We start from the raw sequence: 14,322 nt of genomic DNA on the forward strand, positions 1-14,322 counted from the left end.
CCGACCCGCTCCTCCAGCTTCTTCGTCGTCGTCGTCGTCGTCTTCGCTCTCCGTGAAAAACCCTAGAAAACCCTCCCTCTCTCTCTCTCTCTCTCTCTCTCTCAGTTTATAATGATGAGTTCACTGAGAGCTGGAGTTCTCAAGAGCTTGAAGGGTGGTTTTGTACGATCGCAGACCTCGATCGGTGAGTACTATTACTCTAATTTAGACATTTCCCTTATGGTTGAATAATATCAAGCATATCAAAATCCGTAGATATATGCAGCAACAAATAAGTCTTTTTTTTATTCATTAACATGTATCTTTTTGTAGATGTCTGCAGGAAATTCCAAGCTTGGAACTCCACAATGTCATTTGATGAGTTTGTGGAGAAGAATGATGTGGAGGAGGATGATCTAATGGATGACAAGCGAAATTTAGAACCCCAGGGAGTAGACCCTCAAAAGGGTTGGACTTTTAGAGGTGTGCATAAGGTACCATTGCTATTTAACAAACTCTGCTAGATTTAAGCTAACTATGTGGTACAAATATGAGTGTCTTATCGAATTAACTTTATTTTTGTGGATAGGCAATTATTTGTGGCAAAGTTGGACAGCCTCCTGTGCAGAAAATATTAAGAAATGGTCGAACTGTGACTATATTTACTGTCGGAACAGGGGGTATGTATGATCAGAGAATTATTGGAGGTGAGAATTTGCCAAGACCAGCTCAATGGCACCGAATAGCCGTTCATAACGAACATCTTGGTGCATATGCTGTTCAAAAATTAGTGAAGAAGTATGTAAAATTTCCCCCAAGCAACTTAATCTATAGGTTATATTTTTGGAGACAATTCCTTTTATTGTGTTTTTGTTTGGTGTCAATCCAGTTCTGCTGTTTTTGTTGAGGGGGATATTGAGACTAGAGTCTACAATGACAGCATCAATGGTCAAATAAAAAACATACCTGAGATATGTGTGCGGCGAGATGGTACTCTCATATGCTACTTGTTTCTTGTAGATGTTTGCTTAATTGCTTGCATCATGGAGACTAATCTGATATGGTTTTTTCATGTATTTAGTCTAAATGTGCTGCCTTTTCTTCTTATTTGGTTTACATCGTTATTATTAAATTCTGAATTATGTCCAACACTGTTGAATAGTCTATCAGGAATAGGAAGTTTAAGATCCAATATATAGTTATTCCCTGAGCATTCCACATATTGAGATAGATAAGCCTTTGAGGTTATGAAAAGATGATTGAACTGATGGTTCTGATGTAAATGATGGTACAGTTTGCTAAATATTAAAATGAGAGAAAATTCTTCAAAATTAAGAAAGGCAAGGAGGATGCTGATGTAATAGTTCTACTTTATAGAAAAACTCTCATGTCATAAAGCTTTGGTTTGAATATAAAAGAGATTTACTCTTCAGTTTCCATCTCCTTGTGCAGTAATAGTTTTCAGTTTGGCCTCCAGTCTCACTGCTCTTTTCCTCACCCTTCCTGAAAGGCTGGAGCTGATTTGGCTTACAGAGATAAATAATAAAAGTCATAGTTGGCAATGTCATGTCATTATGTTATACCTATTATGTTGCTTAGCTTCTGAGTCAGAACAGGAACTGCAGGTTGAAATTTACAGAGCTAACAATCTTAGATTTTTAGTTTGTCTACTTCAGTAGGTTCGAAACATTATGAGTCACATACTTGTTAGTCAGTCACTTGGGATTGAGTATTTGTATAGATAATCCGTTAACATGACCATTACGTGGTGACTCTTAGTTTTCTAGGAATAATTTCTTGATAATATAGGCAATGGAATGGTTAAATCAAATGATATGGACTATGTCAAGAAATAAAATATTTTGCTCATCCATGTTGTTTATGGTCAGATAGCCTGGAGGAAAGTTCTCTGTGGCACAATATCTGATTCATTTTACTATGGCTTCACATTCAAGTCAACTTTCCTTAACCAGAAAAAAAGCATTCAAGTCCATATGTCGGGTTACTAGATCCCCAGTAAGTGTAGCAGGAACCATACTAACTAGTAGGATGATCGAAGACATGAAATGATCTCCACTTGTTGTTTTTAGCATTAAAATATCTCCTTTGCTAGAAGAGACATGAGCCACATGTTATAGTTTTTAACTGTGGAACTTTTATCTTATTTGTGGAGTTCAGCATGGAGTATTTTATTGCTGAGAGTCACTTTCTTTCTGTTTAACCTATACAATGGGATCGTTGATGTTATATGAATAGTCTTTACATATGATGAAAGCTTCTTCTGCCTTGTTTCAAGAGGATGCAGATTTATTGAGCACTGGTGTTTATTGGACAACTTTTACTGTTTGCCAAATAGCATTTATTAGCCTGAGGTTGAAAATATTTCCTGGTCCAATTTGTCACTGTTCATTGGTTGATTATTGAGGTTGTATAAATCATGCAATGGCTGATTATTGAGGTTGTACAAATCATTGTTTTATTTGTCAGTTTACAGCATGGTTGTTCATCACGCCCATGTAACAGAGGGAGTTACATCCATGTGTAATATAGAAAGGCATATATTACTGTCAGCAAGTGTTGGACATGGAATCCATCACAATAAATAGGCATCTGCATAAATTGCCATTCTTAAAATAATGTATGTGAAACTTGCAAGGGAAGCGATTGTTCAAATGGAACAGGAGTATCTGTGATTAGTGTAAGGTTTTGGATCACTTATTAAAAGCTTGTGTTTCTTGCCATCTTTGGTTGGCCAAATAATGGAACCCTGAAGAGTTGAAGCAACCCAGGCTTGTTATTATTTATCATTCAATGCAAACAAATGCAGTATGGCTTGTATAAATGGCACAGAAGCATTTAAATTTGTTTTTCTAAAGATGTTCTACTCTTTGCAATATATCAATTTACTGGTTGGAATATGTTCAATATGTTCCATCTGCCTTTTTGCTTAGACCATTTATTTGCTTTTCTCATTTTCTGAATTTTGATTTAGATGATTCTTTTTTCAAAATGTTACTATGGATTTCTTTTCTTAATGTAGGTAAGGTCCGGTTGATCAAATCTGGGGAAAGTGCTGCCAGTATATCATTGAATGAACTGCGTAAGTTTTCTCATTTCTGTTTATCTGTTGTTTTAACCGATGTTATTATTCTACTTTCTTCTCTGCGGACAATATGATATCTGTCATCGCAAAATTTCAAAATTTGTAGCATCCTTCAGATACTGATTGTTTTGTTGAATATATGTCAGATAATAGGAAAGTATATGAGTACAAAGACTAGTATATAAAGATATTTATTATCTCTGGATATCTACTGCATTATGTTGACAGGATCAGACACCAGTTTTATCAACTAGCCTTTAGAAATTACAATCATGTAATGTTTCTCCGTCATAATTATCATGTTTTACACAAAGCTCAGGTTAACCAGAATAGAGACTGCATAATTGTGAAATGAGTGATAGGATTGCATTATATGAGCTGCGAAGAGTATAGAGCAATGTTGCATTAGGTAGCTACTTGTAACAGTTTAATTACCAAATTGGCCTGTGCAAAATAGTTAGTCTCAGTTTTTTTCTTCTTTTTTTGTCTGTGTGTGTGCCGGGGGTGGGGGGATACAAAGAGAGCATGAGAGAAGATCAACTTTACATTGCTTTTCTTGATTGCTTTTGAACTTTTAATTGTTGGACACTGCAAAAGTTTTAGTTGTGATGTTATACTGGAGTTTATTAAATGGAAGCTGAAATTTATAGTGAGTCATGAAATTCTCCATTGAACCAAGAAAAGCTTTTTCTTTTCTTTTTTTTTTTTTTTTTGACAAAAGGACCTAGAAACGTTGCTATCTGTTTTTACATTAACTTTCTCTATTACAGTATTTGGGTGCATTTTTAACATCCGAAGGTTGATATTACTATAACAGAAGCGGAAAAATTAGATTACCTTGGTCTATCAATTCAAATTCGACCAAATCAGAGTCATCTTCATTAAGTTCTCATTTAAGTTCAGACTTGACTAGACTAATGTGCATCTAATTAAATCTGAGTTACTTAAACAGGTTTCACCGATTGAAATTGTATCAAGAATCCTATCGATGTAGTTGAAGTTAGTATTTCCTGACAGCTTCTATCTCCACCAGATATCAATTTTTTGGGGTTTAGCATCATCCAATTCGAGGGAGTGATCTAATTCAGTACATTTAACTTATAAGCAAGTCATCTTTATGATTTACTCGTGAAACCCATTTGATTAGGATAGCGATGTTGTCACTTTCAAGCATTTCCTATTAAATCAATTCGGGAGTACTCAATTCAGTAGTTAAGCTTTGTGGCTTCTTTTCTAAAGCCTATCCAAATCAATATGCAAGTTTCCTAGTCTTATTTATCAGAATCCAGTTTCAACCTTATTGACAACAAGTTGAAAGCCGATTCAGAAGATGACTTATAAATTTGTCCATCTAATCCCCTGGCATTATATCCAAATACTATTTAAATTTGGATTTCATTAACTTGAGTCATTGGTTATATGATTTGGTTAACTAACTATTTTAAGTTAGTCTTTGAAGAGTGCAAAGTTTCTTGAGAAAGTTGATTTTCTTTTAGAAGAACAAAATACTGAATCATCAGTGGATATGAATTATTTGAATCCATCCAAAACCCATTACATCTAATAGGATGTTTAAAGCCGATTCAAGAGATGACTTCTACAATTTTAGTCAGTCTAATTCCTCGGCGTTGTTTCCAAATCCTATTTCACTTTGGAAGTCATTAACTTGAGTCATTGGTTCTATGACTTGGTTAACTAACTATTTTAGAATTATTCTCTTGAGGAAGCTGATTCCTGTTGGAAGAGCTAAATGCTGAATCATAATTGGATATGAATTATTTGAATCCAGCTAAACCTCGTTACATCTAATACGAAGTTTATCTGCAAAGAGAGTTCAGATTTACTCCCGCTAAACCCATGTGTCACCTCAACAAAAGCTCTCTAATATTTGAGTTGATCTGCAACTCCTTGGAGATAAAGCCGAATCACAAGAGAAGATTTTATCTGTTTCGAGTTCATCACCTATAAATAAAGATCAAAGGGACTACCCTGGGGATCGCTCATTTTCGCATCACATCAGGGAGATACCAAGACCACTTATTTTGCATAAAGAGAAAGAGACTACTTATAAGTTCAAGGAAGAAGGAGATTGCTTAGACGTCGCTCATCAACCTATAGATTCTCATGACAAGATGATCATTTGAAGATCATCCTGTCACCATTATGACTGAGGCTCAAGAGTTTTGTCTACCTTAGCCAATATATCAACTATCTTGCTAATCTTGATCAGCCACTGCTTGTCTTGGTAAATTATCTTGTTAACCTTGATCAGTAGTTAATCGCACTACTTGTCTTAGTAAATTGTCTTGCTAACCTTGATAGGTAATCAATTGCACTACTTGTCTTGGTGAATTATTTTGTTAACTTTGATCGATAATCAATCAATCTACTTGTCTTGGTAAATCATCTTGTTAATATTGTTTGGTAGCTAATCGTGCTATTCATCTTGATAAACCATCTTGTTAATATTGTTTGGTAGCTAATCGTGCTATTCCACAAGGTATCCAAGATAATAAATTAAAATTTATCAAAAATGATTCAAACAAGAATATCCAAATTATTACAAGCTACAATAGGCCTCTAAATTATATATTCATAAAATAACCCACGTAGGGGCATCATGACTAATACGTTTATCAAATAAAAAAAAAATTAAATTAAAATTGAGCTAGTTTTCTCTACTCCACGATCTTAGCTTCTACTAATATGAAAAACATATTCCACTAAATTATGGTGAGCATAAAGCCCAAGAAATATACACTTTTATAATCTAAAAAAAGATATAATACATAATGTAACAATATAGATCATGCTTAATAATAATGTAATAAACTCATAAATTTAAAAATTATGGTTCATCATTTAACGACAAAATAAGATCATAACTCATAACAACATATTCTCCTAGAGCCTCAAGATCATATCAGATAATAATATCACATGCTCTCCTAGAGCATCAATTAATAAGGGATAGACAAATATTTGTAATGTCATCCGTACATGCCTAACAATGTTGCACATGACCGGTCTGTGGCCGTCAAACTAAAGACCTCAATCATAAGCTCATCCTCACACTCATCACCGCACCCTGTGTGAAAATCACGAGCCCCCAGCTTGGAAAAACGTCCTAACCTTGCGTTATCGGATACAACTAGAGCTATAAACCTTACCTCACAAATCATTATTTATAATATCATCAAATGCCTGACCTTCATACTCGATAGTAATCATGCATGCTCAAATCCGTTTTATAGGTTAACTGATTATCTTTCCAAGACTAACAATCTAAGACGTATATATATATATATATATAAATTGCTCCTAACTCTACTTGAGCGAGTAAAATAGTACTATCAAGACATGATTTAACTACTTTAACTACTTAGCGATATGTGCACGTGGTGTAATGTCTAATACACATGGCATAATCAGCATACTTAAAATGCATACAATGTGCAAAGCATGTATTCAGTTATTATGAAGTAATAATATATAAATGCTAATAATAAAAGCATGTACATGAATGCCATAATATTATTACAGTGTTAAAATATTAGCGTCATCACTATATGTCTACACTATCTTTAGATTACAGAGAAGTCACTTACCTAAATTGTATTTGAATACTGCAATTGTTCTTCAGTTTTCCAATTCCTACTGCATCTCAAGATGTCCCTCATATGGTATTGGATTTACCCATATGATGAATATAATTGCAACATAAGTAAAATAACCTAACTTAGAACTAAATAATTAAATTTATTCTGAAACTTCCTTCACGGGTTTGGGTAGGTTTAATTATTTGTTTAGCCAAAATAACTATTAAGAATACCAACCCCACTAATTGTTAGAAGTAAATAATCTAAATAAATGTTATCCATAGTTACTACAGTTCATGTCCTCTTAATATTATAAACAGATGAATTACCATTTTCTAATAATTAAATTTGTATGTCTCAATTTAATAAAGTCAAAATAAATAAAATAACTAAGGAAATCAAAATTAAAACCAAATTATTTGAGCTGACCCACAACCCAAATAAAGGGATAGGCTGCGAGCTCCCACAGCTCACCTCAACCAAAGCTCTTGAGTTGGGGCCCAGAGGTCACAAAGGTAAGGGGTTTGCCCAATCCAAACCCCACCTCCTCCTTTGATCAGCAAATGTTTCATTCATGGAGGAGGGGAGTAAGCCACTACTATAAGGATTGCTAGATCAATGAAAAATAAGAAAAGCTGGCCTAAGAATCCAACATAAATATAAGGGCGAGCACTAGGAGATGGACTAATGCATTACGCCATTGGTCAGAGTGACTAACGGCAAGGGAAATTGACTCCCATGGCCTGCGGCCACTAGGTGAAGAGAAAAGGGACTCAATAGCTTGGGCTTGTAGAAGGGAGTGATACCAGCCGAAAAAGGAGTGGGGATGGTGGCGACAACCAAAAGCATGACACGAGGTTGGCAAAAAAGTTTAGGTCATGTAGTCTCACCCCAAAGGAAATGCGTGATCGATAAAGGGTATCGGCTATAAGGTGATACCGAGAGGAAGCTTCTCGAGTTGAAGCAAGGTCGTCCGGTGATCATTTGATGACGAATTTGATCAAAGAAGATGAACGGTCATCACCAAATAGGTACGGATAGGGGGTGTAATCGAGGCGAGCTTGATCGAGCCTAACTCTAATCAAACTTGAATTGAAATTATTTCAATCTGAGTCAATTTTGAGCTCGAGCCAAAATTAACCGATCAATAAGCAATATTAAGCCTTAATCAATTCAAGCCAAATTTTGAATTTAATCAAGCTTGAATTAAATTAAGTTTAATATAGGCTTGAATCAAGCTTAAAATAAGGCCTAATTCAAAAATATAAACGAATAGAAATAGTCGTGTATTTAGAAAGGATATGATGTGATCAAAGTTCAGAACTAAATTCTATAAGATCATAATACATAACAATCCACTTAAGTAAATTTTAGAGTATAATAGAATTATAGTATAGTATAGAAAGTATTACTCATATTATATATATATATATATATATATATATATATATATATATCAACTCAGCTTGATTATTTTGATAGCCCTAGGTATGATAAAAAGGAAGAAGAGAGGGGAAGAAAATGCAGCTTATGAAGTAGAAAAGGAAGAAAAGAATTAAAATTGGAGTAACAGAATCACGAAGGAAAGGGAAAAAAGAAGCCACTATAGCACACGTGCCGAGCACGTGCGCTTTATTTTCTTTTTTAATTTTTTAGGGTGTTACGGGTTCTCCCTTAGTCGATTTTTTCTCGCCTTGTATAACAAGAATATACATTGAGACAACTGAGTTAATACATCTGCTTGTAAATTCTTGGTGTAATACTCACTCATAAATTCTTTGTGATTGCATTTCCATCCCTCTATTGCCTACTTTACAATAAGTTGCCACTTTCAATTCAGCAACTTGCTTTCCTTTAATTTGGGCAATAATTTATAAAAAATTCCCAACTAATAAGAATCCCTGAGATATTCAAACACCATCTGCTTCTAAATTCTTGGTGTAATACTCACTCATAAATTCTTTGTGATTGCATTTCCATCCCTTTATTGCTTACTTTACAATAGGTTGCCACTTTCAATTCAGTAACCTGCGTTCCTTTAATTTGGGCAATAATTTATAAAAAGTTCCCGACTAATAAGAATCTCTGAGATATTCACTTGTTCACTTAACTTATAGTTCAAATAAATACAACTGAATGAAAATTTACACATTTAAGTCCCCTAACTTAGGGACTATTTGGGTACAGGATAAGAAAAATTGGGATTGAGATTAAGAACTTATCCAAGTAAAAGTAATTTTTATCTCAATTTCTTACTAGGTGTTTAGTTATGAAAAGAAGGATATATGCTGGGATAAAAATATGGGATAAGATGGTATATGATTGTGATAGTTAGGATAAGGGATAAAATTAATCAAATTGACCTTATTACCCTTTCCTAGTTTAATATAAATAGATAATTATTATTAGTATTATTAGTTTTGGAGAAAGATAAGAAATAGGTTTAAAATTAAGGAATAATTATACTTAGCCTCCTTAAATTATCACAGATTTCTATATACATCTTTGGAACTTTTTATTATCCACTTAAAACACTTGGACTAAGAAAATAACATAGATCTTGCAACTAAGAAAAAAAAGTAACTACATGAACTCCCTAAACTAAGAACTTTCTTAAGTCAGGAGGTCTATGTAATAATCTTGAAAAGCTGTGATAGTTCAGAGGGTAAATGTAATTAATCCTAAAAATAGAAATTATAATCTTATTTTACTACAATTATATTATCATATCATGATTACTTTTTAGGATTTCTTCCAAAATTTGATATATACATTTAATATCCAATGACCAAAAAGTCAGCAGAGAAAACATACATGTAAGCTGTAATAATGTTCCAACTGTCATTGCAGGTGATGGGTTATTCTAGATAGATCCCTGTTGCTGAAAGCTGCAATAGCATGCACGGCAGGAAAGATGCAAGAAAAATGTGGATCATGGTTTCATGGAGTTATTAATTACGACGACGCATTTTGGACCTGTACTTGTCTCAATGGAGCCGAATGCCAAATGCCTTAAATCAGGAAAGGCACTCTTTCCAAGTCTTGTGATGAAAGTGACACACTAAAATATTTCTTTTGGCAATTTCATGGTTGAAGTTTTTTGAATGCTTGAGGCCTTCAGTTGACTTGTTAAGACGATGGAATATATCTCAGCTTCAGCCATGGGCAAATTGAGAGCTTATTTTGTAAATCCCCGAGGTCTTGTTATTACCTGTTTCTGCTAAATTAGAAACCTGAACACCTTTCTGCAACCCTTACCTCCTGTATCAGATCAGATGAACAGAAGTTACTGTCAATTGCATCTGCGGTTTTAGTTTTGTTGGATCTCTTCATCCTATCTGCCTTGTGAGGCATATTTTATGCATTCACTATGATTAGATTTTTCTCAAAAAGTAGCAGTTAATCAATCTCTGGTAGTGGATTTTAGAAACTTGTTTATTAGATGCAGCTGATGCTGGTTTGATGCTTCACTGGGCAAAGCCAAGTTGAGCAAAAAGACAAAAAGATTGGCGTCTTTCCTAAACTATAATAATGGAATACTACTAAGTTTCAAATTCACAGACTTAATTAAAAGGTGACCATGTATGCCGTTATTAAACCAACTAATTGAAAAGCTTCAGAGAGGTCAAGCCCTGCATCTCAATGCATGACAACTCTATTTAGAGAATCAAATCAAATCAAATCAAACATTGCAAATATAAAGGTCCAGTAATTCAGTCACTTCTACAGCATCAGCAATTGTGAAATCTCTAATCAGATTGATCCCTTACACATTACAATGGAAAAGAAGAAGAAGAAGAAGAAGAAGAAGAAGAAGAAGAAGAAGAAGAAGAAGAAGAAGAAGATAGAAAACAAATAGAGATGAAACTTATGAAAACAGCAACTCATGATGCAGGCCTAGACATCTCTGCTGATCTCCTCCTAAGCATCTGCCTCATCCCATCAGCCACTTCAACTGCAGGGTTTGCTCTGGTTCTCCTGCAGAATGCCATGTGAGCTCTCATGGCCTCTTCCACCCCATGACCCTTCTTCGTCTCCTTGCCAACCTCGTCTCTCACTGCCTCAGAGCAAAGCCCACATAGCCATTTCCCATCAAAGTTGGCCTTCACACTACTTATGTAATCTTGGGTGCAGTCCTCTTTCAATCCACAGCACTCACACTTAACTGACTCAATCTCCATGCTAGGAGGATAGAAGAGAAGAAGCTCGATGGGTTTTTGTGTGTGTTTGTCTTGGGTGGCAGAGAGAGTAGTGGAGTTGAGCAGAGGTAGGCTATTTGTAGTGAAGAGACATCACCTGGTTCATGTACTAATGATGAGATATCAGACAAGGTTAGTTGGGGGCCTCATGCTTGGCCTTTTCTTGGCCTCATGGTCTGCCTCAATGTCACTTGTTTCTTTCCGTTCTCAACTGTATTAGTTATCTTGAGAATTTAACTCTCATATACTTTATAAACTTAATTGTTAACTACGCCGTAAAAATACTTAATTACCCATATAGATATATAGTCGGACTTGTAGATGAAAGGATAATTCAGTCAACTTTTTATATTTATTCATGGTGAGATATAATGGTATTAATGAAATGCTAGTACTTTTGGATGGAAAATTTAACAGTTTCCATCTGGAGTATTTAAATTTTAAAGTATAAGGCGATGAGTTAAAATCTAGATATATATATTTAATTTTTTGAGAAATTTGCATATAACCCCTTGCTTTTAAATAAAATTATGATTTATACCTTATATTTTTATTATTAATAAATCGAGCTCCGTATTATTTAGAAAATATGTGCAGAAAATACCCTGGGTTAGATTTGAGCTAACACCGTGATAATATTTCATTAAGTATAAATATTTTATTTCTAAACCCCAAAGGTTGAGTTAAATTTAACTATCAGACCTAACGACATGATATTTTCTGCACATATTCGTTAAATTATAGGACTTAATTTATAAATAGTGAAAATGTAGAGTGTTATATATATATATATATATAATTTCCTTAATTTTTATTGGTTCTCTTTTGTAAATTGTTTCTTCACTTATTTATTTAGGGCAATACCATCAAGTTGACCTAGCTATTTTGAGATAGGTCAACTGCTTGTTAGGTATGATTGAAGAAAAAAAGAAACACTTCTATTTAGGTTTTTGTGTCATTTTTCTTTCGTAACTTAGGAAGGTGAGATATATGCAACCTTATTCTCATGTTCGAGGTTGCTCTCGAATGGATGCAAGGGGCAGTTAGTTTAGAGGAGATATGTGCCATTTTGAGGGGTCTAATTTGTGACTAGATTTACAAAGAAATGATCCCTTTCACAATAACTCTCACAAAGGTAGGTAAGGGATTGGCAAAAAGAGGCCCCCTATACTATTTTTTTATTGTTTTCTTACTGTTTGATTAGAGCTTGGAGTGCTAAATTTGTGGGATTGCCTTGGCCCATTTAAATCCTAACAGTGTTGGTGATGGCCATAGGATTCATCTAGTGCATTACATGATAATGATAAAGACCATACACTGAGATCACTTGAAGAATGAATAGGGTTTTTTTTTTCAATGTGCCAACCCCTGGAATTTTCTTCATTCTTCTGTTTTTTTCTTCTTTCAAACAGGGCAGGCGATTAGGTAAATGTCCTTTGCAAGTTGATAATTAATTGATAAGATCAATCAATGCAGAAGTGAGTTCAAAGTCAAGAAGAGACCTAATCTCAATAAGGGAAGAAGTGATGGAATTTATTAGGAGAAGTTAGAATATTTGTTGCAACACCCATTTTTTCTATATAGAAGTACAATTCTACATCACCAAGATGAGAAAGAGATGAGATGATAAGCTACTTCTTTGCTTAAAAAGTACACTTCTGGATGTAGGTATATGTCATGTGGATAATTCTGTGATAAATTCTTGTTATTATATGTATGACTTCTTCTCTTTTGGTTTACTTGAGAATAGATGGGTATTTATGTTTGATTTTTCTTTTCATTTGTAATAATAGTGCCCTCAAAAAAGTCTGCGGACTCGTGAGGTCATGGGCTCAACTCTTTTAGACCTCCACTCAAGCTCTGAATGAGTCGAGCTGAACCGAGTTGATTTTTTGAGCTCGAATATATTATCGAGCCAAGCCGAGCTAGAGCTAGCTCTCTCGAGCTTGGCTCGATTAGGTTCGATACTATAGCAATACATACATACATATATATATATATATATATGTGTGTGTGTGTACTCTTAGTCTCTCTCAATTCTTATTTCTTAACCCTAGAAGATCGAAGCCTCATCGATAGGGATGAAAATGGATTGGATACAAATCAAACAGTGCTCAACCTACATCCGAATCTATATTTTTAGTTTTGATACGGATATTGGACGAATAGCAAAATTTAAAATCATATCTTAACTAAACGGATACAAATAATTTTTGGATAGAAGATCAGATCTTAAACGGATGTTGATCAAATTTTAAACAAATTATAATATTTTATTTAGATATAATTAACATAAAAATATTAAGAGTTTCATAGAAAATAAGCTTATTGTATGTCAAATACATATAAAATTAGAAAAATTAATCTCTACAAATAATATATCACACATCATTAGTAACAATATTGATATTTACTATTTAAATAAGCTAACTAAAAATCGTAAATCATTCAAAAAAATATGAGGGTTAACAGATATGCGATATCCATATCTGAATCTGAAAATTATTTCAACCCGTATCCGAATCCGTATCTAGGTTTTTTTCAAAAATTATATCTGTATCCGAATCCATATCTGAATCGAATAGAAATCTTTTATCCGAATCTAATTCGAATCGAGTTAGGTCGGAGTTAATCCAACCCATTTTCACCCCTACTCATCGAGCATCCTCACCAAACGTCTTCTCCTCTCGCTCATCGTCCCTTTTGTCAAATCTTAGTGATCGAGTCTAGAGCAGTACCGAGGCTAGGTTTAGGGTTCCGACAAGGGCCTTTGTAAGGCCACAACAAAAGCGGACATGATCGATGCGGTCGAGGATGGAGACTGGGCTTCTAGTGGTGTTGATGTTGGTGTTGTGAGAGCTCTGATTTGGCCAGTGTGAGAGCCTTGCGAAGACTTTTCTTTTGATCGAATTCTCTGTCGCTATGCTCTTCAATAAGCTCTCCCTTCCACTCGCGAGGGTTGAACCCTCGTTCTTTGCTAGCGACGAAAGAAAGGCTCGATTCTTCTGACAAGTCCGAAATGAAGAGGGTCTCATTATTAAATTATTTGCAGCCCTCATATCGCATATGTAAATTATTTGCACTCTATTATAATAAATATGTGCATTGACTATAGAATATATGTTCTCAGTTTTATATACTAAATTAAAATATTAAAAATAATTAAATTATAAAACTCTTGTCTTGAAAATAAAAGAAATAGCAATTAAAAAAAATCATTTGTACGAAAAATTAAACAAACTTTTTATTTTGCAGCATCACTCGTTTATCGTTTCACTCTACAAGAATAGAAAATTCATTTTTAGTATGGATAATTACACAAGGCTTCCTGAACTCTTGCTTATTTTCAGAAACGCCAAATAACTATTATAATTTTAATATTACTCTCTTTCCTTTTCTCTAAAACAAAAGTAAAATGGTCCCTAAAATGTCTAAAATTAAT

At 34.2% G+C, this 14,322-nt stretch overlaps 2 protein-coding genes across 2 annotated transcripts; one reads left to right on the forward strand and one right to left on the reverse strand.

Annotated features, from left to right (window-relative positions):
- Positions 1-9,998, forward strand: LOC140796891 (single-stranded DNA-binding protein, mitochondrial). Its single transcript, XM_073150058.1, has 6 exons — positions 1-184; positions 313-473; positions 569-777; positions 869-969; positions 3,020-3,079; positions 9,532-9,998. Exons 1-6 carry the CDS (start codon positions 112-114, stop codon positions 9,546-9,548), a joined length of 621 nt encoding a protein of 206 aa, XP_073006159.1. The 5' UTR covers positions 1-111; the 3' UTR covers positions 9,549-9,998.
- A 368-nt stretch (positions 9,999-10,366) lies between these two features.
- Positions 10,367-10,981, reverse strand: LOC140796892 (uncharacterized). The gene has a single exon (XM_073150059.1). The coding sequence runs from the start codon at positions 10,860-10,862 to the stop codon at positions 10,566-10,568; it is 297 nt and encodes a 98-aa protein (XP_073006160.1). The 5' UTR covers positions 10,863-10,981; the 3' UTR covers positions 10,367-10,565.
- Between the last annotated feature and the right edge of the window lie 3,341 nt (positions 10,982-14,322).

The sequence above is a fragment of the Typha latifolia genome, chromosome 10, assembly GCF_019914945.1.
Source record: "Typha latifolia isolate L0001 chromosome 10, TyphaL0001v2, whole genome shotgun sequence".
NCBI classification, from domain to species: domain Eukaryota; kingdom Viridiplantae; phylum Streptophyta; class Magnoliopsida; order Poales; family Typhaceae; genus Typha; species Typha latifolia.